We start from the raw sequence: 27,941 nt of genomic DNA on the forward strand, positions 1-27,941 counted from the left end.
TATGTGATAATATGAATAAATGAAAATAAAGTCACTGTACCATGAGTAAGATGCAACATGTCAATAGTTATGTCATTGATGCTATATGAAAATGAGGATATGTAGATAATGATTGAATAATATTTTACTTAAGAAAAATCGGGAATATAATGTGTAGTCACGAAGTATTTACAACGACACGTGTAGTGTATCAATTCTGGCAGTACCGTAATGTGCCATATAGTACGTCAGAGACCCGGAATATGGACATCTCGAGGAAAGTGTGAAAATAATCAGTCCCATTATAAACAGAGTTTTGTAGAGAATCACAGCAGTTTCAGGAGAGCCCCTGCCTAATATTACTTTGGACATTAATATTCAAACTAAACTACCTTTGCTGTACTATTTACTAATGATGTACAGCACAAATGAAGAACACGGACTGTATATTCATATAACCTTGTTTATAATACTGAGTAAAGCTATAAATATTATTTTTAATGAAGGAAATAACATGTTTACTATAACAGCATATCTCTCCTGCTTTCTAATGGTAGCTTTTTTCACTTGTCTCTTGTTTCAAATATTGCCGGGAGATGGCAGCTGTAACCTAGTTCATATTCGAAATCCTACTTGGGATGGATTGATGATGATGATGAGTTTCATTTTCAATACATTCAGCTGATTAGGCACAAAATACTTTATTTTCGAAACAATTATTTGCTTGAAATAAATTTCATTTTTTGTACAAATCCACTTTATACAATATTGCATCAAAGAAAATTAAACTTCAGTTTTCTAAACGTATTTAAAATCTACCGAATACTTGACGCCATATATTTACATACATACCTACTTCAATATCAATATTGAATTGAAAACACGACATGAATTCGATAATTATTTATGACCTCATATATAATTATCTGTAATAACCGGTAAGTATTATGACCTGATGATATAATTAACCTCCCGCCCGCCGCCCCCAATTTAGCTTTTGCGCGAAAATAGCTACTCGTAGCCCTGCGTAAGACCCCGAGAAAGTTTTGAACTTGTGCATATGGTATATAAATTTTCTGTTTGATATTGAGAAATAATAGAAGAAATCATGGGCGGAGATACGGGGGAGGGCAATGCCCCCCCCCCAGAGTCAAACGTGGAGTCGACTGATCTAATCTATATATGTATAGATGAATTGACATCATCACCATCGTGCCGCCCCCCCCCCCAGCAATAATGACCTTGCCCTCCCAGACTTCCAAGTCAATCTGCGCCTATGGAAGAAATAATACCTCGATCAAAAAAGATACTACGTTCAAAAATGTTTCGGAACTTATTTTATGGAAGAATGAGTTCAAATAGAACCTGTTTATTTGGCATCATTACCATTTCTCATACAAATATGTAAAGGCGGATTGAAAGCAGGGCCCGATTTTGACAAAAGGAGGGGGGGACTTGGGCAAAAAGAGGTATGGGGGGCCCTCGACTGTAGTTGAAGAGGTTTGGCGTGTCAGATAATACAGCACATGTTGTTTGTAAACACATTAAAAAAAGGTATGCAGACATGCACGGAACTTAGAAATGTAATGAAAAATCCTCCATGAAATATTTTTTACAATGGTTTTTTTTCCGCACTCTCATAAGAGCAAAATCATTGATAATGTCATCAAAATCTAATTTTAGAACTATCCCAGCTTCAATACACAATAAAGCTAAAGAAGTGACAGTTTTCCTTGTAAAAGACTTCAGCGAACTGTGATTAGTTTATCATACTAAGAAGGACAATAATCTATCTCTAAAACAGTTTGATATTGGTGATAAGTAGTCAATAATGATTCAATGCTGTCTCAACAAAGACTTTTTCAAACTTCAAGCGTTATTCAACATTTGTGGCATTGTGTCACCAACATGAATCAAGGATGGAAATTGTTGCAATCTCATCTGAGAATGTGTCTGCAAGATCAGATGCATAACGTTTTCGCAAATATACAGAATCTGAGTATTTCATGTTGATCAAATATGCGAACTTTCTTGTTATTATTTCATAAACAATTTTACGGTAAAAAAAATGTGAAACTGAAGAATCGAACATAAGACTATGACACACTATAAAACATATTTTTATACAATATGCGCATTATACATGCTGTGCAACAGTCTATTACAATACAATACTGATCAGTATAACATTAAAATTGATATTTAATACGGTTTACGTATAATGGGCAATGTGCTTATAATTTGTAAATAGTAAATGTGAAAATTTGTAAATTTGTGGATGTGAGATGGAAAATTCTTTGATTTTCCAAAATTTTACTAAATAAAATTTATATAAATTTTATTAAAATATATACTACTATTTATTTGGGGGCCCTTCAAATATGGGCATTTGCATATGCCGATGTTGCCCACGCAGAAATCGGACCATGATTGCAAGGCTTTTTTTGCCACATTTTATAGTGTCTTCGCCGCTGTTCGCTGCAATTCTTCGGATCCTGATAATCGCTGCTAGCGATAATGCGTGGCTCACAGGTCCCTCCAAGTCTCGGATTACCTATCAAAAAACATCACACATTCCCATACTTTCAAAACCAGTTTATTCCCTCTCATCTTCCCCCACCTGAATTTTTCCTTTTCCCTCGGATTAAGAATTCGCTTCACTCTTTGAAGTGCAAACATTTTTCAAAACCCATAGAGAAACATGTAAAACAGCTGGGACACCAGCCTTTCAAAGGCTAAGAGGAAACGATTATCAAGGTTCCAAAGAGGCGCAGCGAGCTACGACGAAGGCTTGTAACCAGCATTTATCTTTATATGAAAAATTGCAAAAATGCAAAATTTCACAGGGTAGTTACTTCGAAGGAAACACTAAATAAACGAGTTTTATGTCTATACTAATTCCTCCGCAATAAAAACAAATTCCGGAATGTAGTAGTATTAAGTGAATTATCTATTATTCCTCGCCTCACACATTATGTTTTATCAACGTCCGAAAAAAGTATTATCCACATAATATGTCGTATATGTAATGATAAAAGAAGAGAGATTAGAGCTCGAGATCCGCATCAATTTGTCGCAATTTTCCACGTAGGAAAATCAGCAACTGCCAAACCACGTTAATGATGTTGTACGCGGCCGCAATCGTTTTCATTTTATACTTTCAACATGCAAAAGCGGGTAAGTAGAATCCTAATATGGAATACAGGTTTATATGCTTGCTTTCCGATTGTATACATAGATTGTGATCTCGCAACTGATTTTATACGTAGATTATGATTGTAATGTATATTTTGTAATGTGTGTTTTTTTATAAATAAATTGCCAGAGGTATCCAGTCCTTGAGGACAATGAGCCGATATTGCCATATGGCGATGTGGCCTGGGTATCTTTCGGTTTGACGGTAAGTAGAATCAACTCGTGTGATGCTATCCTACTTAATATACAGGGTATAAAGTCATATCCTTATGTACCCTTGTTCTTTTGAACCGTTTGTGATACAAACATATCTTCAGTTTTAAAAAGTATCCCGATAATGTGTCCATTACAGAGAAATTTCTTCTGGTAGGAGCCGCATGTTTACTCAAGGCTCACATTTTGGGTTTTCTTGTGCGCAGGTGAGACACTTCCTCTTTTTCTTTACCAGATCATAGCCCGTCACTCTGTCTCAAGACTACTTGATAATTCAAAGTTAGAAGACATGAGGAGCTTATAAAAATTAATTTTTCCGTCTTGTTAGTCGGTACATAGACGGCCTCTAGTAAAATACATGACACATCTAAAATCGTACGTTTTTTGCGTAGTTCTTATATCTAAAAGTATGCTTCTTTCACAAGGGTGTATAAGAATGACTTTATATGGGTTGATTTTTAAGCAGCGGCAACAGTGTTGTAGTGACGCCGTGAAACGGAACTATGTCATGTTTTACGTCAAGTTAGTTAAAAGCCTAACCTTCCTTAGAGCAAATGAACTCGCCCTCCTCTCTCCATGTTCGTGCGCAGTGATAGCAGGATTAGTGCAGTTCTGGACGAGCCGGTCGCAATATTGTCGCAATATTTTCGAAGTGAGAGAAGAGGAATTATTCAACAATTTAACGTGCTGGAGTTCACAATAAACGACGGTGTCACTAAGGGCCTTTACAAAACTACATAGGCACATGATCCATATTCCTCTATGGAATTTCTGACGAATAAATACATATTGAAATGCACATGTATGTTTTCAGAAACTAACGTGAAATTTGCTTCTCAAAAATGCTGCCACCTACCTTCCAAATTAGGAACAAAACAAGACAACTTGTCACAAAAACTGCGAGAGGCTTGCAGTGAATCTGCATTATCATACCGAACAGTAGCACGTGGGTAAAACGTGCTGCACGTGCCATGGTCAGGTGCGTTAGGGTCTGAATTACTGAGCTGTATAATCTTTGGCAATATATCATAATAAATTTGTACTTTTATCTTGCTATTGAAATTATCGATCAACTCTATTGCATAGAGTAACATTGTGGTCAAATGCACATGAGTGATCTTGCATTGTACCAATTTGTATAATTTCGGCTAACACACTTGTTTTTCTATTACTTCTTTTGTATGTTCGATTTATTTTTCATTGTTATTATTTTCTCATTAATGCATTATGTAGCATTTTTTATTTTGGTGAATTGTACATAAGTGATTTCACTTTTGTTACATTATAATACTTGTATTTACCGCATAATTTTTTTTTTTTTACTACTATTGATTTTGCTGATCAACTCTATTGCATAGAGTAACATTTTGATTAAGTTTGGCTGATCTTTGTGTTTTTTACTATTCTGATGGTAGCATTTATCGGACTGTGTATACATGTTTTTTTTGTCTTTCTATGAACTTACAAGCACTTCACATCTACACGAACACGCACAAACTTGTCTATAACCCCCTTCATAGCTAGCGAGAGCAGTCTGTAAGTCTCAGGGTAGCCTCATCGGGCTGGGCAGCGACGAGAAAAATGAAATTGTCTGTCCGTAAAGCTATAAGGGGTTTCCCCGCCAAACATACACTTTTAAGCTCGCGTACGCGCGTAAATAATTGTGCGTTGCCGCAGTAAACCATTTTTCATACGGTCAACCTTGCCCTCTGAATCAGAAAGTTATTACCTTGTTTCTTCTGAGCCCAAGAAAGAAGTATCCCACGCTTAAAATTGAAATGTTAGCCGATATATTTCAGTTCGAAAATCGCTGAAAATGAGGGAAAGAACAGAGCATATATTAAGAAACTATAACTCGATAAAAAAAATAAAACTTTTTTCACACACACAGTTGCAGTTTATTAAAACTTTTCTGAATTTTGGCAAGCCTCCTTAAATTTCCATCAACAATATGCCATTGAATATTACATTATAGAATTTTTTGTGGAGCTCAAGAAACACAAAGCAACAACATTTTCATTCAAAATTACATGGCAGGAGGGTCATATAAGAACGTAAATTTTGTATCTCAGCGCATATACGGGACAGGACCTCATGAAATGAATAACAAACCTAAAATGGCCACATTATTCAAAATACTTCATGTAATTAAGATTGCTTCTTTCACAACTGGTTCAAAAGATAAATTTTGTATATGACTTTTGGGTCCTATAGAAGTAGTTTTTAACCGGGGGTGCGGCAAAGCATTTTTGGTGCTGCGAGATGGGAATGGAAAAAAAAAACTAACGTGTTGAATGACTTTTCTAAGAACTGAACTGATTTTTGAGAACTTTTTTTTTGAAAAATATGAATTATACCAAACTTTTGACAACCTCAATATTTAGCTTTCCCTTTTCCAGAAATATGCCCTGTGAAGTTCCCGATGCGAACCTTTTTTGCCAAAAATATTTTGCAGTTTGTTTACATTCCTACCTAGTGTTATTAGCACGCTTCACTTAGATTTGGAACATTACTTGGGAAAAAATGTCAAAAAAATTACCAATATTGTTTTTCTCGCCGGAATCAATCAGTGAAGAATCTTTTTTCCTCTTAAATTTCGAAGAATGTTAAAAACTAATATTTTTTAGTTTAATTTTTGAATTAATTTCAAGAATAAATAAATTTTGAAACCATCAACCATGAGCCAAAGAAGCAGTAAAAATTATTTTAAATAATTTATGAAAACTAAGTATTGCAATTTGTTACAGGAAATTAAATTTTACAACTAGAAAAGGCATTATCCAAGACAGAGTGGAAATTAGATCATATTGCACTGGAGCTGTGCGGGATAGGAAATAAAAGTTAAGATTTCCTGCCCTATACAGTGAAATAAAATACGCTTCACTAATTTTTACGCAATTTCTTGGGACGCGTTCAGTACGTTCAAAATATTTTGCAGTATGTGAAATGTCTCTGAGATGGGAAGCGGGATATGTCCGGTCCTTCAATGCTCAATACATGTGAAATCGCCTACGCATACTGATAATGAACCGTAAATATATTTATGATTATGCACGTATTGAAAAACACAAACCATAATATTTTCTTTCCTTTTAAACCGTAGAAATTAATATGACGGGATGTTCGTCAAGTCTTCCACCATACCACGTGGACGCATCTCGGAAAGGCGATATATACAGCCCAGGCTATGAAGATGGACGATATCCAGATCATTTATACTGCGAATACCTCATCCGGGCACCTGAGGGCCGCGTATGTATCGTATGGAACAGATATATCGTCAAAATATGTGATTATGAACTTGCAAAAAGTTATGAATGTTTGAGGGGATCTCGAATGTGAGTGGTAAATTATTTTCTTACAGAGAATCAAGCTGACTTTTAAAGACATTGATGTCGAGTCATACGATAAGTGTAGTAGAGGTATGATGTACATTCATGATGGAAAAGATAATGATGGTCCCTTGTACGGCATTTATTGCGGAGTCGAGGTCCCCGAACCTATCATTTCCACTTCAAACGCACTTTACATAGTATTCTTTGCTTCGAACTTTTTGAACAGAAAAGGGGGTTTCCATATGCAGTATGAGCTATTTCAAGGAGAAAGTAAGTGTTTTTATATACTATTACTTCTCAACCGGACATGTACCTCGTAGATATTCGTCTAAGGGAATTCTGACGAATTGATACATGTCGGAATATGCATGTACATGTTGTGAAACCAACGTGAAGTTGGTTTTTGTTTTTGTGTATTGCTTGTTATGTGTAGTGCTGCCGTCTGCCATCAATTTTTCTAACCATGAGTAAAGTGTAATGATTTAATAACTCTACCGATGTGTAGACCCGTTGCTATCTGTGGCGAGAGTTTTTAACTGAGTAATCGGATCGCATTTCCCTCGATCAGTGATTATTGTGCCAGCAGTGTTTTCATAGACGGCTGGCTATCAATAATGCAATTCCTTGAATACGTTGTGCTGTATGTTTTTAATTATATAATGTGATAAATTACATAAATTATAACACAAACATACATCTAAGAATACATAATCATTGTCAGTGCCTGGAGAACAATCAATGCCTTTGCCAAGAAATAGATATTGTTCGGGAGTACAATTATTTAGGTATCACAATACAGAATGATCTTAAATGGAACACGCACTGTGATAGTTTAATGAAAAAGATTAGAAAATATGCAGAGATCATTTACAAAATAAAATACTTGATTGATGAACATTTTTTAAAAGATTATGGATATATTCAATTGTCAATTATGCAATCAGTGCTTGGGGAGGTGCATATTACGAGAATATTCGGAAAATAGATAATATATATAATAGAATAGAATAAGATCTCAAATAATTATCGATAGTTCCAAAATACAATGCCATACTCTAACTTTGAGACAAAACTTTTATTACAGAGTTACAAAATTTTCACAATTAAATGAAAATTACTTAACGAAAAATCAAAATAGAACTACAAATAGATATAATCGAGTTTATCAAGTACCAAAACCAAATAAAACATTATATAAAAAGAGCTTTTCCTTCATTGCTCCTAAGGTATTAAACATTTTTCACACTGAAAATCAATTTAATAATAATAAAAACATAAATCATGTGATTTTTGACTTCGTCAGACGCATAGATTACGAAACCATTCAGATGAAAGTATTGAAAGAGCAAAAGAGTATAATAATAAAGAAGAGAAGTCGTGTTCGATGGTTGTATTATATTGAGCTTCACGAAAAGCAACTTAATTGCGAACATTATTCAGATATATAGGTAAGCGAAAATACATTTGAACACATATCTAATGAATATAATAATGCTGTTGCAAGAGAAAGAAAAAATTATTCTATAGCTTATTCCTTTAGGCCTGCTGGAAGGACTTTTCTGTCCCTTGAGGCTACAAAGTGTTTTTAATATGTGTGCATTCACTTTTTTTTTTGCGTATTATATGTTTGTATTTGCGTAACACATGTCTAGACTTGGGTACTGAATGCTTGTATTCGCGTAACACATGTCTGACTTTGTGTATTACATGTTTGTATTTGCGAAATAAATAAAAAAAAATTCTAACCAGAGAAAATAATAATCACGTAGATGTGTAAATGATCACAAAATCGAAATGAAATATGCTTTACTTCATGTTTTACTGAAGTCTTATTCTATAAAAAAATCAATCAAAAACATTTTACTTAGATTTTACACAGATTTTCTTCCAATTCGGTACTCGTAGAGGTGCTATCCAGGTATGAAAATACTCCAAGTTTTTCAATGACTAGCTCAACGTATTTGTGGAGCTACATGAACCAAAAAAAAAGTTTTGTTTTTGCCACAAATTCATGCAGCTCTAGCATTTTGGAGCAGGTCGTTGGAAAACTTTGGTTGTATATATATTTTTTCACATCTTGACAGAACTTGTACGTGTATCGAGTTTGAAGAAAATCCGAGTCGATCATGCAATTGACGTTTGATGTTTTTGGTCAATTTTTTACGGAATGAGCCCTCAGTGAAACATTAATTAAAGCACGTTTCTCTCTACTTTTGATTTTGTGATCATTTTTTTACTCAAGTACATGTTTAGTTCCTCTGGTAAAATTTCAAACATATAGCAAGCAATGTGTTACGTTCTAGATGGCCAGCAGTGTATACGCCTCTTGTTTCTGTTGTAGTCTAGTGAGATCAGGCTGGAGGAAAAAAAATCTCGGATACGATATTGCCGACTGGATATTTCTCTTTGGGTGTAAGATATGAATTATAATAACTTTTGTTTGTTTCACAGAGACGTGTCCTGACGGATATTCCCAGTGCCGTAATCACAAATGTTACATGTCAAACCGAAAGTGCGATGGTAGAGATGATTGTGGAGACGGAACTGACGAAGAACGTTGCAGTGAGTTTACATTTGATGAATCAACCTTTTAACTGGCGTTGTGAGAATTCTATGCGTAATTGGTGTCGTGATAACGTTTCGTACTCCAGCAAGTATTGACTCATTTAAAAAATCAACAAAAAAAAAGAGTTTTTACAAAAGAAATGGGTTTCTTACATGACTTCATTCATCGATTAATAGAACCACTAAATAATTTTCTTTAATTATTTCCTCAAAACGATATTTTACTACTTAATTCATGCATGCGAGTGAAATAAAGGGATACGTGACTTTTGTATTTTTTTTTTCTTTTTTTCTAAATTACATATTTACTTTTTCAAATGCAATTTTCATGTTAAAAAATAAGCATGTGAACACATGTTTTAAATATACTCAAAAAATAAAATTTACAAATTCAAATATTTACCGTATTTTCACAAGTAGCAAAGTTGGTGTTCATACGAAGTCAAAAACACAATTCTTGCAAACAACACTGCCACATGCTGAACACACAGATCTTTGGTGCGATTCACTGACAACATTATCCTCAGGCTCAATCTCCGATACCCAACGGTTCATAATTAATTTGAAATTGTTATTGAAATGACTAACGCTCTTCCGAGATGCGATTTCAATCGGCAGTCAGTCGAAAAGAGCCTTGTGCGAGTGGTATTATGAGCCCCCCCCCCCCCCCCCAAGGAACTTTGATCAATGATATAAAGCGATAAAAAGTATAGAAACGTCATAAATTTGTGAAATACGAGTAAACAAACAGCTTGATAGATACTAATAAAATCATGGACCAGATCTATTTCTTTCTCAAGGTGTGGTAAGATGAGCATTGCGTGAGGTACAAAATTACTCCGTCACGCTAGTTAAGGGTTCGCAATTCATTGAATACTTAATCAATACCATGAATGATGTTCAAACTGCAATCAGTCAACAAAAATCATTCGCTTTTTATGCATTCCATTTTCAGATTTTCCTGCACCAAGATTCACGTGCGGAGTTAGTGCCATACAGCCCATCCAACGTTCTTCCCATAGCCTCGATAGGGTAGTCGGCGGGATCGAAGCAAGACCAGGTAGTTGGCCGTGGCAGGCCGACTTGCAGATCCACTACTATCATCCAAACGGTCACACGTGTGGTGGAACTCTGATTCATCCACAGTGGTTAATCACAGCTACACACTGCTTGATAGGGTATTTATTCATCCCTCGGTTAAAATATACACGTGATGTTTTTGTATGAGGGGGATACAGACATATAAACTCTGGTAATATGTAAATTTTAATTACAGGCACCCAGTGGCTTCTGAATGGAGAATTCACCTCGGAAATCACCATAAGTTTAAAAGAGACCCGTACGAGCAAATTCGCTATGTCGAGCGCATAGTTATGTATCCCGGATACACTGGAGAAGACGTATGTGCATGCGTGTTTTTACAAATTATTCCATTAAATTCATATGCTGAGAGCTTTGACGTTAAAATAAAATCAGCTTGATTTTCTTAAGCATTGCTTATTGATAATGAATTTCGATCCTACTTTACTTCTACAATACACACGAGTTATGAGAGTGATTATACACCCAATTTCACAAGGATACGACAAGTGTTATGTATTTGAAACGAGATAGTGTCACAAGTAACGACAGTGAAACGCCATGGATAATCCACAGAATTTGTTTTTAAAACTGAAAAAAATATAGAATTCAACATAAAAAAACCCACGGAAGTTCTGATGTTATATTTCGAACACACGTTTTCGAGGATTGAGAAAATTCTACTCAACACCTTGGTTTCAATAGCTCTCTCCTTAAAACGAAGAAAGAAATCAGCAGCAGTATCAGATTTTTATTGTTCAAATATGCCATTTTAAGCCCTAGCCCCTTAGGTACTTAAAGCAATTAGAGAAGAAAAAAACAACACGAATTTAATACAACACATGATTTGCTCCCATTTTTTCAGAAAAAAAGCTCGTGGATTTTTTTCTATAAACCTTCATTATCATTGCGTGTGACGCAACCACGTTTTTGAGGTACAAAACATTTGGAAGCTTCAAATCATTATTTTCTAGTTGCAACAAAAAAAAAAAAAAAAAAAAAAAAACAGAAGTGTTTTCATTATTAACGAATGTGGGTACTGTTATTCAACAGAGTATTGTAGCACTGTTTGTATTTCCGATGGTCTTTCATTGACTAAATGCTTGCTCTTCAATATTTTTCTGCTAGATAATTGGCAAGAGTTTTGACCTTAATAACGATTTCACGCTGATGAAACTGAACGCCCCTGTAACGATCACGGATTACGTCGTGCCAGCTTGCGTCCCGCAGCAAGATTTGCAGGTCCCTATCGGAACCAAGTGTACAGCTACCGGTTGGGGAACAACCAGAGGTACAGTCTTGAATATATATTGCTAACTTATTAAAAAAGGAATAAATTGTCAATACTGGTAAAACTCGCTATCGGTTTACCCCATGTGGTTGGATGTGGATAACTAAATTACATTATTTCATAATGAGGGTTGATCTTGTAGATCAGTGGTTCTCAACCTTTGGATGCTAGCGGCACGGTTGATAACGTGTGTTTTTTGGGTTTTTTTTTTAGTGGAAGGCCCGGTTATACATATGACTAATGGAAATTTAATGGGAATAAACTCACAGCCCGGCACTGGACAGCGGCCAGGTTGTTAATAAACACTGTTATAGACGGACATTGAAGAAATCTACGTTTTCTTGATGGTTATTTGATTAGCTGACTGATAGAAATATTATCACTGTAACTTCAAATGCAAGATGTCCATTAAGACCAGTGTTTCCCAACGTTTTTGATGTCGTGGATTCCCCCGTGGTGAAAGTGAAAGCCCCGAGGATCCTGGCTAATGCTCCGCCGACACCCCGTACCACCAGAATGTCAATTTAGACCCCGCCGCATCCCATAAAATCCAAAATCGCTTGTTTTCTTCAGTAGAACTTGCAAATTATAAAAATATGAAAAAAATCATAATTTCATAGCAAATGTCCCATTCATGTAATTTTAGTGAATCAAAACTGTTTCATGGACCCGGAGATCGATGAACCACAGGTTGTAACACAATGATTTAGACGAATGCCCCGGGGAATATCACAAGTCGCAAATTATTTGGCTTGAAAACGTCATTATCACAATTTTTGATATGATTACCGCAATTTTCGGTAACTAAATTTCTGTATAAGCCGCTTACACGAATGTAAAAATGTCCAGATATGAAAATGACTGTTAAAGAGAGAGGTGCGAACGAGGCGATGTCAGAAAGAAGACTATTTATTATACAAGAGAGGACACAATATACAAGCACACACACACACCTACGCAGATAACTAGAAACGGCCGGTTGATGGACATGCAGCGTCATCTATACACATACATATATAACATAAACTAGTGCGATTACATTTCCAACAATGACCAACAGAGAAGAAAAAGTTTTCATGGAGATGGGTTTTACACGTTGCGGTTCCATATATAGGACGCGCATTATTTTCTTTCAAAGAACTGAAAAAAATACTATCATTCATATATACCTTGATTCTTTATGTTTACCTTACCGCTTAAATTTTCTTTCAGAATTTCACAATATTACTGATTATACATTAGACATCAGTGTAGTGTGAAAACGACTTTATTTGATTAAAATGAAAATTAATACATACAGAAATGTTTATAAATATCCATTGCTCGAAGAGCGAATGTCAGATGAAAAAGGTTATTGAATAGGCCATGGCTTAGCAGCAAGAGTTGAAGATCAAATATAAGATGCAGTTTTGATACGGGACATTACGGTAGTTCAGTTTGAACTACAGTAGACTCTCGATAATCTGGCCGTTTGCTAATCCCGCGTTATTTTCCTCCAGCCCCACAGAAGAGGAAAACGTCGCTGCATGTCTGTTCGCAAAAATTTATACATTGCAGGCCGCTTAATATGATCACATCGAGAATCAAGGTTTTTGATAACAAAACCGATTGATAACTATATCCGGAAGAAGTGAAAAAGCAAATACGATGACCGTAACTCCATTTTAATCCATAGGGACGTATGACAACGGGTGTCTTCGGTTTTTCTTTCCCACCCAACTGGTTGCGAAATATATGTTCAATTGTGCCGTTTTGTTTTTCCATTTTGTTCGAAAACAAGTTATCTCTACTTTGAGCTAAAATTCTGCATTTATTATTATCATTTAGTCATTTTGTGGAGTTTGAATGAAATCATGTGATATGTTTTACGAAATATGTAATTTTTTTTTTCATGTGCGGTGTGCTTCATAGATACTCTGAGAAAATATTTCGACCGAGTAATTGTGAATCGGGTATAATGAAAGAAATTGACCAAGAACAGGGGGAAGGGTCTTTTGTTTTTACATTATATTTGTCTCCACTATAGGTGGGCCATTGCAAAAGTAACTTCATGCGTACATGGATTATGGTATGTATGGGCATTGTGAACCGAGTATGAAAACGATTGTCGGCAGGAAAATGTATGTATTTATACGGTTACCGTATAAAAACGTAAATTTATACGGTTTACCTATTTGGGGTAGTGACTATTTGACTAACTTAAAACATATTATATCACTACAGAAGAAAATTATAAGGCTAATTTTTAATGGCTATTATACTCCTTCCATCACTCTCTTCGAAAGTATAGAAATTCACTTAGATACTTGAATGTATATTTTTATAAATCCTTGTTACTTCTCTTTAAACGTCAATACTCTCTACCATTGATATCCACTCGATCTTCTGCTAGGCGTAACGCTACATATTCTTTGCCAATTGTTCACAAAAACATTAAAAACAAAATCATTTCTCTTACCTAATACCTAAGTTTTATAACTCTCTGCCCATTGAAATTAGGAATGCTTCCTCTCTCTACACGTACAAGAAGTACCTTAAAAGATATTTATTGTCTATTGATGATATTTCCGTGCACTTTTAGTCTTTTGTTCTTTTAAAGAAATTGCCCCTCACATTAATTAAAGTAATTGATTTTCTCCCATTATATTTATCTACATTTGAAATATTTTGCCTTTCTGACAGTAGCTCAATTATTCAAATCATATTATAATCTCTAAATTTGATATTTAAAATGCACCCACCATGCGTTGCCACGGTGATGTCACTATTAATTTTTTTGTTTTCCCCCCTTCACCCATCTATTATTTGATATTTAACTATCAATTTCCCTCCCCATTTACATTTGTGTTTATAAATAGGTATTTTCCCCCTTCAGACATTGTATTTTTTTTAATCAATAACCAATCATCCAGTATGTGACAGTCATGCTCACCTTGGATGAAGAGTTGTCTCTATTTGTATATGTATGCTTGTATATTTATTTGATAACATAAAAAAAAAAAAATGGAGTACATCTTCTGACATCCTACATAGTCTTGCAGGTTGACGACGATAATTTATCGTGATTCAACTTCAGCGCCAAAATATGCAAAAAAAAAACTTTAGACACAAAAAAAAGGTAACACATAAACCGTAATCCTGATAACTATAACCAATTTTTCCCCCATGTTATGGTATTGGTCTGTTCCGTGCTTTGCAAAAGTCATAATAATACTCGAACGACAATATTTCCCGTGATTCTAATAAGCGGAGTCTACTGCGTTATTCAAATCGGCTTTTCCTACTACATTCCGGTAATCCGGCGATTTCGATAATCCGGCACACCATGGCCTGATATGTGCCGGATTAGCGAGATTCTACTGTATCACTAAAGCTCTGCAAAATTATTTTTTGCAAACAATGAAAAATAGTTCATAGGAGAGTCACACACTTGGACACAAAACAGTTTTTACTGTTCAGAAAAGCATAAACGATATTTATATTTTTCAATGCTTTTGTTCCATGTAAAAAATTGCAAATCATTTCTTCTTATATTTACATGCTCTCGTTAATTGCTTTTTGCATTCCAATAGAAAAATAAAATTCATCCTCATTGTAACTTTTATCTTCCTGCAAACGATTATATGTCTTCTGACTATGTAGAATAATAACATTGCAGAGAAATGATGCTGATATAGACTGTTACCTGGTTTTTTGTTTTTTTTTTGCATTATTCATTTTCATTAGCAGTTTTATTTCATTTACGACTAGGTAGTGGGCACAGTGATAAACTGAAACAAGTTGATCTCACAACTCAGCCAATCAATGTGTGCAGAGGTGTAAACAATATCACTAAAATATGCGTAAAGAGCGAAAGAGGACTCGAAGACGTGTGTCACGTGAGTATTAATTACAAAGAAAAAGAAAAAAGAGTTATTCCATACATTCGTAAAGAGTTTGAAAATTCATAATAATTGAAGAAATTTGCATATTTGAATGAATGAACAGGCCCACAACGATACAATTACTCAATCATTACACTTCACTCATACGTAGAAAAATTCACGGCAGATGGCAGCACTACATGCTAGGTTCACAACATATGCATGCTCAGCTTTCAGCATGGCTCAGGTCTTTTTCGGACACCTGCTAAAATCCCTTCATTGAGACATAGTGGTGGGACGTGATTTAATTAGGACGAGGTGAATTTCAATGCGGTTTGCGTGAAAGTTATTTTGTGAAGGGAGGATTTTTGACGAAAAAGGGTACTGCTTTTGAAATAAAATCACTGAAATATGCAAATCAGTCCTATAAATTGCAGTCGGTACGATTGACAACTCATTTCTAAATTTTCGTGTTGGTGGCGATACCATAAGGTTTTAATTATGATCGATATTTAGAACTTTGGTGAAGAGTTGTTTTTGCTCAGCCACTCACAAGCTGGAGCTTTATGTACATCTCGAATTCAGCCTTCCTAAAAAAAGGATTTCTTTTGAAGCAGCATCCTCTATTGCATAGTTTCCCAACCCCTTTTGTCCCATCGCCCCCTTGTTTAGAAACTTTTTTCTGCCATCGCCCCCCAACACAACCTAACCCATAGAATCCTATGTTATACCCGTATCCTCTATCACCCCCTGGAACATTCCATCGCCCCCAAGGGGGCGTTAAATCCCACGTTGGGAATCACTGCTCTATTGGGAATATTTCAACATTTTTCTGGATATTTTTACCTGAGGAGTTTGAGGTGACCACCGATAGATGACACCTTCATTCCCAACCAAACTCATTAAAGGCAGCAAATTGCAATTTATCGATATGGCTCCGGAGTTGGAGTTCGGGGGAGTAGTTAAAATATACTTCATATAATGAAAATTGTTTGTTCGGGTTCGTAGACCGTCGTCCGTTCGACCCACAGTTGCCCCTCAAACGGACGACGGTCTACGTTCCCGAACAGACAATTTTCATCAAATGATGGCCGCGTAAACCTTATCAACTATTATACTGAATATATTTAAAAATGTGAGCCTTATGTTGCTTACTCGAAAGTAGTAAATGCAATGAAATAAATCATTTATTTTTAATGCATGTTTCTAGTTTCTACGATCTTTTTTTGCAGGGTGATAGCGGTGGACCGTTAGTCTGCAAGTTCGGAAATGTATGGAATGTCTTGGGCGTCACCAGTTACGGTATCTCTGAAAACTTCATGTCAGGATTATGTGCTGTCGGGGAAGCAGGAACTGTTTTTAATGCGGTTGCAAAAAAGACCGAATGGATAAACCAAATGATAACGAAGTATAATTGAGCAGATCTCGTGTACAAAAAAAAAATATGGCTCTCATTTTAGTAAAGATCTAAATTCAATTCTTTTTTTTCAAGTTTCGATTACTTTTTTCTCCTGATTTCAATGTGAAGTGTGATTCCGTGTCAAACTATTCAAGTTTCCTGACAAACTATTGATGGGTCCGGGCCCACGCACTACAGCCGTTTAGAAGCATACTTCCAGTTAGTATCCAAGTATCCAAATGACGTGTAGTACTCAGATATGTCATTCATGTTGCAAGGTATATATTTTATAGTTATTGAAATAAAAATGTTACCTTTTTATATGTACACCCTGTGCTTAAGAACCCAGTTGGAAAGTTTCTGCCCTGTTTCTCCTGAATCCAAAAAAAAATATGTTTCTGCGTGCAATATTCGCCGAGATATTTGAATTCGAAAAAGAAAAAAAACTATGGAAAGTTGGGGAAAACAGTATTAAATACAGGTAAAACGGTTTTCCCGCATTTAATGCTATTTTTACCCAACTTTCCTCTTTTTTCGAATTTAAATATCTCAGTGAACATTCCACCAAGAAAAGCAGAGAGACAGGGCAAAAACTTTCAAACTGTGTTTTTGGGCCCACGGGGACGGTATAAAGAGTTAGATTTTTTTTTGATTACTTGATAACTATATAACCCCTTCCAACATGAATGACATATCTGAGTAACACACGGTTATTTGGATACTTTTTCTATTTGGAATTATGCCTCTACGATCAACAATTCAACAGTAAAATGTCATACGTCCTGTTATCTATGCACACTGTATATTCCGCTGCACGACATTCCGAGTTAATTTCAGCATAAAATCCAGAAAATATGTTTCCCTGATGCATTGTGCGGAGAAAAACCCGTCTATCTCTATATATCTCATGTTACTTTTAATCTAATTTTCTTATCGTTTGAAAAATAAGTCTTCCAGCATCTGTCGCAATAATGATAAAATAAAAACTAGTGGATCAAAGTGTTTTTCAACAACGTCGGCCGTTCATTTTACATCAATCCTAAAGCACAAAAATGGTGTTGTACGCCGCCGGAATTCTTCTTGCCTTATGTTCCCGATATGTGCACGCTGGTAAGCAAAATGTTTTTGCAAATTCACCGCGTTGTATCATTATCGCGTTTTTAGGTTACGGATATATTAGATTATAAATTTATTTAATAATGGGGAAAAAATGAAGTTCTATTAATTAGCATTTTTCTTTCAGAAATAAACATGACGGGATGCACGTCAAGGCTTCCACCATATCAAATCGACACATCTGTGAAAGGAGATCTATACAGTCCAGGGTATGGAGAGAGTGTATACCCAAATCATGCGTATTGTGAATATCACTTTCGGGCTCCCCCTGGAAATGTATGTACAACGAATATATTATGCTCTCTACTATGGTATTCGAACTTATCGTTATCCAATAGCTAATGTCTAAACCGCTCGTATTGGAGGATAGTTACAATAAAAAAGTTTCAAATATTGCCACTAATCATGTTAGAAGTCATTTAACGTTTTGCTATACAAATATTAGAATCGCGCAAAGAAGAAAAACACTCTCTTCTTAGTTTAGAATGTATAATTTTTATTAAAAAAAAAAAAAATAGATGAATATCTTTTTTTATAGATGAAAATCTCTATGACTGACTTTTTAGACTTTTTAGTAAAGCACACGATACTCCCTTGTGAATGGCTGTTTCATCACCCGAGGAGTTTACGGCGACATTAAGATTTCTGCATGACCCCCACATCCTATGTTTGGCGGTGTCCCAAGCCAGATTTTTCACAAGCATGAGAAAAAAAAAATGTAATTGTCCCGGGTCCTACGGCTGGAGCGCTGTCAGCCCGATCCTTGTATGGGGGGGGGGGGGACATTGATTTTTGGAAACTGCAGAAGCTACGGCAAACTCAAATTTATAACTATAAACTCTTCCAGAAATTTCCCGCTCATGTTGGGGTTGGTTCTTCACGAATCTTCTTTTTCGCGAAGTGCGTCAGTTTGGTGTCTTTTAGACCAGTGTTCTTCAACAGCTGGTTTACAAAACAAAATTTCGCAAATTCACGCACCAGCTATATAATTTTAGATTTTTTTTTTAAATATTAGAGCGTCAATGTCTTAGTTTTTGCCTCAGTAAAAAACTGAACTGACTCAGCGCAGGATACCCCATTTCAGTTTTCCATTTATAATCCTGTCGGCATGTATAGTTCAAGACCAGTTATTCAGAACCGTTTTTTCATCATTCCATTTTCTCATCATGTCGCCTGAACAGTCCGCCAAGTCTGCATAGTTTTTCAATACACACACATTCCGGAGATACCAAAGGTCAAGACTGCAGAGTTTTCGTTAGGGAATTTCCAGAATGTGTATAGAGTTCATACACGTTAGGGAAATCCTCTGAGGAAAAATTGATCAGGTCGTCCGGTCGAGATTTCGGGATTAGGCATGAATACTTCCTCCGCCACCCACTCTTCGGAATACCTTTCAGTTCGCTGGTGAATGATGGACGCGAGAAATTCCCTGCTCACGTTGACTGAGTCGCGGCCGCAACCAAACTGAACGGACACAGCACCACACACACTCCGGTCGGCCTGTACAGTTCGAGATTGCGCAGTTATTCAGAATCATTTATTGATCAGGCTATTTTCTCATCAGACCGACTAAACTTTTCACCAGATCTGCGCAGTTTTCTACCATACACATTCAGGAGATACCGAAGTCCAGGACTGCACAGTTTTTCCTCAGAGGATTTTCGGAACGTGTATGGGCATCTATAAGGTTATCGTCCAAAAGTGATGGGAGCAAGGTTTAGGTATTAAATAAAATTATAATTATAATTTCGTGACTTGTTGAGAAATAATTCGTTTAATCTGAATGGCTTATAGGCAGATGGGTGACACCGTTTAAATAATTCGTGTTTTTTAATAATTGGAAGTCATCTCTATTCGTACTATTTTAGAATTTAGCTATACTGGACACTGGTAAGGGGCCGTTCAAGTATTACGTAAGCAAATTTTTAGCCATTTTTGACCCCTCTTTGTCAGCAAAACGCTGACCCCCTCCCTCCCCCTGGTCAGCAAAATTTCATCATCACCTCTGAATCCAACTCATATTTTTATAAAGGGTGGTCGATGACGTAAGCATTATCCAACCCCCCCCCTCCCCCCTTGTCATCAAAAGTCAGCAAATGGCCCCATCGATGATGACGTAATACTTGAATGGCCCCTAAGAGTGGATACCCTGTACATAAACATTGGTATCCATACCACCTAGGATTCTTGGTCTAGATTTGCGTGAAAATTAAATTTTGAATTATGTGTGTCATGCTGCTCAGACATAGATGATTCTTTAAGGAAACTTCTCAATTTCTTTTACAGAAAATCAAACTGATATTTAAAGACATTGACGTCCAACCTTTTGATCATTGCGGTAAAGATAGATTGTACATATACGATGGTCCTGATAATGGAAGTCCTGTTTACGGTGTTTATTGCGGAACTGAAGTTCCAGGTGATATAATTTCTGGTAGGAATGCCTTGTACATTCTCTTCGTAACTGATTTCCTCGTCGGAGGGAAAGGTTTCCATATTCAATACGAGTCCATACCACGAGATGGTAAGATCACGTTCCAGATATTGTTATTAATGAAACAACAACAACAACACATACACACACACTGCCGTTTTTAATATAACCAATTTCATTAATTTTGAATTTTTACAAAATTTGAATGTCACGTTGATATTTTTGATGCATCTGCACTGATTATTGAGGCAGCATTAATATACGGTTTTCCAGTAGCGATATGTCCTAAAGGCTATGATGAGTGCCAAAATAAGAGATGTTATGAGTCAAGATTCAAGTGCGATGGTAAAGATGACTGTGGTGACGGAACGGATGAAGAACAATGCAGTAAGACTGATAAACCCAATTTATATGTTAGTATATAAGCTTGTGTTTGTCTGAAAATGAGCTTTTGTCGCATAAAACTAAGAAAAGCATAAAATGAGCTTTTTAAATATGCTATTATCCTTTAGATTTACCAGTGCCTAGCACCACGTGTGGGATAAGCACAGTGAAACCTGTGGAATCGTCATCGGAAAGTCGCGATAGAGTCATCGGTGGAACTGAAGTTAGAGAAGGCAGCTGGCCGTGGCAAGCCGACATGCAGATAAGGTATTACTATCCCAACGGGCATTCGTGTGGAGGAACTCTCATCCACCCTCAATGGGTGATGACAGCAACGCATTGCTTGAGGGGGTAAAACATTTCGTTTATTATTTATTTGTCTGTAGTAAGTACACACATAAGGTAAATGAGATAATATGGCCATGCTAAGCTTCGGTAATTTATGCTTAGTCCTGTAAGACTTATTCAGAAAACAGATAATGTTAAAACATACTTTTTATCGTTTAAAGACAAAAAGTTATTATCCACGGTATATCTAGACGGAAAACATGAAAAACATTTTTTTCGGAAAGTCTACCTTTTGGTTATATTCCCAACAGGTGAAGGTAATATGGCCAATGAAGTCCTCAACGTAAATATTTCAAAAAACTAACATACTTTTTCACACGAGATCTTATCGATTTAAAAAACAAAAAATTTTCAACGGAGCAAACTTTTAATTCTAAACTTCTAAATACAACAAGAAATATGCTTCGTCTAGAAAATAAATTTCGTAAGAATTAACTAAATTGAAATAGGGAATCAATAGTTGGATTTTTTTTTAAGGAATTAAGAAACGCATTTTTCGGACAGAAAAGTTATTTTTCTTTCTTCTCAGTGAATAGAAATTGAATAAAGGGGTGGCCCGCGAGACCTTGTCACATGAACTTTCTGACAAAAAATTTGGTACTCGCACATATGCGCAGTGAATATAACGTGCCTGGCCATAAAACCTGGCGAATGTTGTAAAAAAGCCTACATTGACAGACAGAAATCAATACAGATTTAAATTCCAATGAATGCAGTTGAAAAATGATCAAAATACTCCACGTGTTATGATTAACGAACTAAAGTTATGGAATAGTGGAACTTGAGAAAAAATACAAACGTATCTTAAGAAAAAATACAAACGTATCTTAAGAAAAAATACAAACGTATCTTAAGAAAAAATACAAACGTATCTTAAGAAAATAAAAACGCGATTGTGCGAATGGCACTAGTGAATGGACATAAAGTGGAAAACTGCCGTGAAACTACGCATCACCAAATAAAAAAAAACAAAAAACAATTAAGTCATTGTCCAAACAAATAGCTACCCAGCATGAGAACATCAAATAAAGCAAAAAATTGAAAAATTAGTCATATTACCAACATGGCCATATTACCATTCGACACCTTACTCTATATTCAACAATCGTTTTTTATATAACCCGCGAACTACCACGATATTTTTTCCACGCTGTGTGGGGCAATGCAACAGTACTTATCACGCCTAAAAACTTGAACCCAAAAATCCCATTTAATTCTTACTCATTCTTCATAGCCTCAACTTAAAAAGAGGTTTGGAGGAAATGTCAAGATCTCACAACCCTGAATATGTACCCTAGGCAAAGACCCTTAGCAGGTTCAGGATATTTTCCATAGCTCAGCTCGTCATTTGGGGAGTCCGGTGCCCCCCCCCCGGTTTTTTAAAATACACTATAATGGTATGTATATACAAATATATATATATACATACATTGAGTACATGTTCTTTGCCCCCGGAAAAAGTTGAAATGACGGCCCTGCAATACCTTTTTCTAGACCATTTACAATGTAATAAACATCAAGGAGAATACTGAAAGGGTCCAGAGCTATAATGTTGGCAGCCTAACACCCTAACTTATGTTTGGGCTATAGAAATGGTTAAACGATTTGGTTATGGAATGATTTTAAAAAACAATCTTACCGATATTATTGTCGGGGAGAAAAAGAGGTCAAAGCTCCACAGAAGCGGGTTATATACAACGGTATTGTATTTTTATCAAACTTTTAGGTTTTACGGGGTTTTTTCTGTCCACAGTGCTACCCACTCTTTCTAATAACGGTGCATTTAAACAGTAACATCATGCACAGAAATTACGGTAAGTACACATTTGAGCAATCGTTCTAGTTTCTTTGGATGCACGTCGTCTCAAACGATGGCATATTTGGATAAATTATCGTTTGAAATAGGATGCGTCGTATTTTTAAACTTAAGGAGCGATATTTTGGAGAAATATTTTTGGAAGAAATATATTTTGGATATATTTATATATATTTTGGAGAAATATATATTTGGAGGATATTTTGAAGTTTCAGAAATGCGTGCGCGTGAAAATATTTTTATGCGAAAAAAAAAAATAAACCCAAAAATTACCGTGAAGTAAACAATTACTTTTGTACGGCTTGAATTAGAAGACATTTGAAAATTTCGAGTCAATATTCGAGTTCAAGAGTACAGAGATCATAATTTTCTTTACGCCAAATAAACACTTAACACTTTTGTGATACATATTTTGACTACAATATATACACAGGGTAGTAAGTTGCTAAACCACATTTTACTGTGGTGATCTGTTGATCCTAGAGGGATACTTCTAGTTACGGAAAGGTATCCATATGCCATGTAGACCTTAGGTACGTCATCCATATTGAAAGGGGTTGTACAATTATTATAATCCTCAAACACCCAATTATAAGGTAATTGCCCTGTCAGTTCTGAGGATAACAAAAGAACTGGTACTTTGTAAGAGCAATATTTGCTGAGATCTTGGAATTGAAAAATCGGAGGACAGTTGGGAAAGAACAGCACAAACTAACAGGCTACGCAGGCAAGCACGGTTACACCTTTTTTCCCTTACTTATGCTGTTCTTTCCCAATTTTTGAATTCAAATATTTCAGTGAATATTGCCCTTAGAAACGTTGTTGGGCTCATGAGAGACAGAGCAGCAACTTTATAACTGGAAGTTAGAGGATAGGATATCCGTATAAAAGGTTAATTTTTCTATTTTAATAACTATACAACCCCTCGTAATATTAATGGCATATCTAAGTTCTACACGTTATTTGGATACTTTTTTCTAATTGGAAGTATTCCTCTAGGATCAACGGTTCACTAGTAAACTATGCCTTAGCGACTCTTTCCTTGCCACCCTGTATATCAGAAAAATTTTGCCCAGTGTTACATTTATTTGCTAATTACAGACACCCGTATGCTGAAGATTGGCGAATCCACCTCGGAAATCATCATAAGTTCATTAGAGACTCACACGAGCAAATACGTCACGTGGAGCGGATCGTTATGTATCCAGGATACACTGGTGAAGACGTGAGCGACACATAATCATATTTTTTCATAGTAACGGATTATTCAAATATTACGTAAGCGCCAATATGGGAGGAAGGTGTTTTCATCGTCTTCGCTTACTTTTGATGGCTAGGTGCAAAGAAAGGGGATTGAATGGCGATTATGTAAGCAACTGGGTGTGAAAATATGAAAATGGGAAATTATTTTATTAGAAACATAATTAGCCAATGGAATTATCAAATGTTTTCTTCACAGTGAGAACAGTTCAAGATGTCTGCCGCAATCTTAAATCAATGGTACAATATTTTTGCTGTATTCATGAATCATTAGTATTCGGAAAAATCTCAGTAAATTACAGCATATCATTGCTTACCACTTCGCTGAAAAATGTTCAGAAATGAAACCTTAAGCTAAAGGGATACCCCGCGTAATCCTGTGGGGGTAGCAGTCGAAGACTCATAGATTAAGATCGGCATCATCAGAATCTCGGAGAATTTAGCCAGATTACATAATTTCACTGAAAAGAGGAGTCGGGAAGGGGGGTTTCAGAGCTTTGCTTATTGTTGATGACGGGGGGGGGGGGGTTCAAAAATGGCTGAATTCATGCTTACGTAATATTTGAACGACCCCGCTCCCCCTTAATCTGACTAATTGCTACGTATTTCTGATTTTCGGTAAAGTGCGAAACCATTTTTCTTGGGGTGTATTAAGATGACCTGAGCCACAACGTATGAAAATAATTTTTTTTCCTTTTGCATTCAAGATTTTAGGCAAGAGTGTTGATTTGAATCATGATCTCACGCTAATGAAGCTGAACGCTCCAGTGAAAATTACGGACTACGTGAAGCCGGCATGTATACCAGAACAGGATCAGGAGATCCCGACTGGAACCACATGCATTTCCACAGGATGGGGAGAGACGAGAGGTAACATAAATATCAGTAGACGTTAATGAAAATACTTAAACCGATTTAATACCACTAATATCGGAACTAAATTGACAAAATGGGTCAATAAAACCAAACGCGATTCGATTGGAATTTTTCGTACGAGATGGTCAATTTCTGATTATGTAGTATGTGTCGTTCGAAGCAGTATTATTTCAGTGCTCAATCGCTGGTCCATGGACCGGTGCCGATTCGCGAAAAGTTCTTAAAGTCACTACATAATTGGGGAGTTGCATTGTTTCGGGTGAGAAGAATGATTTTGTAATTCCTATTTATGTGGAGAAAAACAATGTATGCCATGTCAGTAATAAGAATCGAACAGAGGAATTGAATAGAAGCAGCGGTCTATATCACAACCCTGTGGAGCCACGTATGAAAATTTTTCCTCACTACGGAGCAGAGCATGTGCAACCACCAAAAGTTTTTTTTTTTGAATTTGCCGCACAAGAGAAGTAATTGCTGGAGTTCTGCGGAAACCATAGTAACTCTTGTCTCGGCGCACGTAATTCACTCCGGTGTGCAGCTTGATACAAATATTACCATACCAGAAAAAAAAATCATGCTGCATACCGGTTTAAACCCAACACCCCGTTATATTTAGAAATTAATTTTGTTTTTTAATAAATCACAGAAACACAGACATATATACAAATACAAACATACACATAGGTACAAACATAAAAACACCAAGTGAATCCAAGTGTGAATCCAAGGGACTTAAAAGTCCTTCCAGCAGGTCTAAAGGGGGTTATAATCACACATGTTTCAGACAACAGCTTTTATAAATATTAGACATGTTATATTGTATTTTTATATTTACGATTACGGTATACGTTAAGATGAAAGATTTCTCATTTTGAGAATCATAATCACGGTTATATTATTAAATTATGTATTATAAATATCAGTTAGTACATTACATGTAACACCATACATATACATGTATCTATCTATACTTGGTTGGTATGCACAATACCAACCATATACATCCGTTCATCATTTTACAATTTCTTTCTCTTTTCGTACACAGTGCACAAAACTATTTTTATATCTGATTATAGCGTATTTGTTAAAATCATTTCATAATCATTATTTTTAACAAAGTGAAATACAATATGATTTATGTTTTTTTCTATTTCTAATTTGATTTTCAGTATAAAATAAGTTTAAAACTTTTGGGGCTATGTAGGAAAAGCTCTTTTTATATAGTGTTTTATTAGGCTTCGGTACCTAACATACATACTCTATTATATCTACCTGTGGTTCTATTTCGATTTTTTGTTAAATATTTTCCATTTACTTGTGAAAATTTTATTATTCTATATATATAGTTTTGTCTTAGAGATATAGTGTGGCGCTGTATTTTCGTACTGTCTGTTATTATTTGAGATCTTATTCTGCCATACATGCTATCTAATTTCCGGAAATTGTCATAGTATGCTCCACCCCGAACACAAATTGCAAAACTAATAATTGAATAAATCCATGCATAAAATAAGTCTTTCAAAAATTTTTCATCGATTAAGTTTTCCATTTTATACCGGGACTGTCCCGGGAAATACGGGATGTATGGTCACCCTAGATATACGTAATGTTTTTCATTTTCAAGAGAAAAACCATTTCAAAAATAACACCGGATTTTTCGTGAAAATAATAACAAAACGTTTTGCATTTATTCGATAGATGACAGCACGTGTCGATATGAAATCTCTTTCTCGAGTGTATAATATACTGTATTTTAACGTGTATCAGGAACCCCTTTTCGCAAAAAATTGGGTCTCAAACGTAGGAGGGGTTTCTTATACATGTTGGATAGCATTATAGATACACCTTTTTATCTTTTTCAACTTTTTTTTTGCTCCAAATTTTGAACCAAAAAATCAGAGGCTTCCTAACATTTGATTGTTATTATGGTGTAAGTTTTTTTTGTACAATATGTCACGCACTTTTTCCCCCTTTCCGGGGGTGCCATGCGTACCCAATTTTGTAAGTGATGTGCATTTTTTTTTTCCTGCAGCCCTTGCTTTTAACTGTACGCGTGTATTTTTGGACACTTTGTTTATTCAGATCTTCTTGACTCTTCCTGCCTCTCTCATGCTCTTTTTTACCCCGGCGGTGACCTATCGGATAGAAATTCTTCCTAATATGGACTGGGTCGCCGTTACGGTTAGTAAGTAAGTAAGTGATATTTTGTGATTTTTAATAATTTTCTTATATTTCTTCTTACTTCTATTGCCAGGTAGCGGGTTCAGTGAAAAACTGAAACAAGTCGATCTAACAACTCAGCCAATGAGTATGTGTGGAGATACAAACAACGAAACAAAAATATGCGTCAAGAGCAAGAAGGGATACGAAGACGTCTGCCACGTGAGTTCCGCAACTATTTCGAAAAAAAATATATCTAGAAATGTTTAGTTAGCTTCTAATGATTAATGCTTTTTCACTTTCGTAATCATTCCTTATGTATTTACAGGGCGACAGCGGTGGACCGTTGGTCTGTAAGTTCGGAAATGTATGGAACGTAATGGGAATTACAAGTTACGGTATCGCTTCGAACATGATGTCCGGCCTCTGTGCTCTTGGGAAGACTGGAACTGTATTCAATCGCGTAGCCGCCAAGTCGGAATGGATCAATGAAATCATCGAAAAATACAGCTGATATCGTTGTTAAGTGACCTCTCTCAATAAATGAAATTTCAAACACCAATTATCTCCGTCAAAGTTTTTTTGCACATCACCCATAAACCTCCCACTTAAACAGGCTGTCCCGAA

At 35.8% G+C, this 27,941-nt stretch overlaps 2 protein-coding genes across 3 annotated transcripts; both read left to right on the forward strand.

Moving 5' to 3' along the window:
- Window positions 1-3,030: 3,030 nt before the first annotated feature.
- On the forward strand, window positions 3,031-16,998 carry LOC149089804 (chymotrypsinogen 2-like). Its single transcript, XM_089235407.1, has 9 exons — window positions 3,031-3,156; window positions 6,491-6,639; window positions 6,752-6,992; window positions 9,174-9,284; window positions 10,243-10,465; window positions 10,564-10,687; window positions 11,496-11,658; window positions 15,409-15,536; window positions 16,754-16,998. The coding sequence occupies exons 1-9, from the start codon at window positions 3,099-3,101 to the stop codon at window positions 16,937-16,939; spliced, it is 1,383 nt and encodes a 460-aa protein (XP_089091533.1). The 5' UTR covers window positions 3,031-3,098; the 3' UTR covers window positions 16,940-16,998.
- Window positions 16,999-17,942: 944 nt separating this feature from the next.
- On the forward strand, window positions 17,943-27,869 carry LOC149089805 (chymotrypsin-like elastase family member 1). 2 transcript variants are annotated; one of them, XM_089248275.1, is made up of 9 exons: window positions 17,943-18,030; window positions 18,164-18,312; window positions 20,323-20,560; window positions 20,744-20,857; window positions 20,983-21,205; window positions 24,120-24,243; window positions 24,986-25,148; window positions 27,409-27,536; window positions 27,643-27,869. In XM_089248275.1, the coding sequence occupies exons 1-9, from the start codon at window positions 17,973-17,975 to the stop codon at window positions 27,826-27,828; spliced, it is 1,383 nt and encodes a 460-aa protein (XP_089104401.1). In that variant the 5' UTR covers window positions 17,943-17,972; the 3' UTR covers window positions 27,829-27,869. The 2 variants fall into 2 exon arrangements, with proteins under 2 accessions (XP_089104401.1, XP_089104408.1); XM_089248282.1 differs by having other exon boundaries at window positions 20,747-20,857.
- Window positions 27,870-27,941: the final 72 nt, after the last annotated feature.

Source organism: Pholcus phalangioides, unplaced genomic scaffold (assembly GCF_987345545.1).
Source record: "Pholcus phalangioides strain wild (caught in Gottingen) unplaced genomic scaffold, Ppha-v1.0 ptg000001l_1, whole genome shotgun sequence".
Lineage (NCBI taxonomy): Eukaryota > Metazoa > Arthropoda > Arachnida > Araneae > Pholcidae > Pholcus > Pholcus phalangioides.

Coding starts and splice junctions, on each gene's coding strand:
- LOC149089804 (XM_089235407.1), top strand. CDS start 3,099: ATGATGTTGTACGCGGCCGCAATCGTTTTCATTTTATACTTTCAACAT. Junction 3,157..6,490: donor CTTTCAACATGCAAAAGCGG/GTAAGTAGAATC, acceptor TTTAAACCGTAG/AAATTAATATGACGGGATGT. Junction 6,640..6,751: donor TCCGGGCACCTGAGGGCCGC/GTATGTATCGTA, acceptor ATTTTCTTACAG/AGAATCAAGCTGACTTTTAA.
- LOC149089805 (XM_089248275.1), top strand. CDS start 17,973: ATGGTGTTGTACGCCGCCGGAATTCTTCTTGCCTTATGTTCCCGATAT. Junction 20,561..20,743: donor CGAGTCCATACCACGAGATG/GTAAGATCACGT, acceptor ACGGTTTTCCAG/TAGCGATATGTCCTAAAGGC. Junction 27,537..27,642: donor GATACGAAGACGTCTGCCAC/GTGAGTTCCGCA, acceptor ATGTATTTACAG/GGCGACAGCGGTGGACCGTT.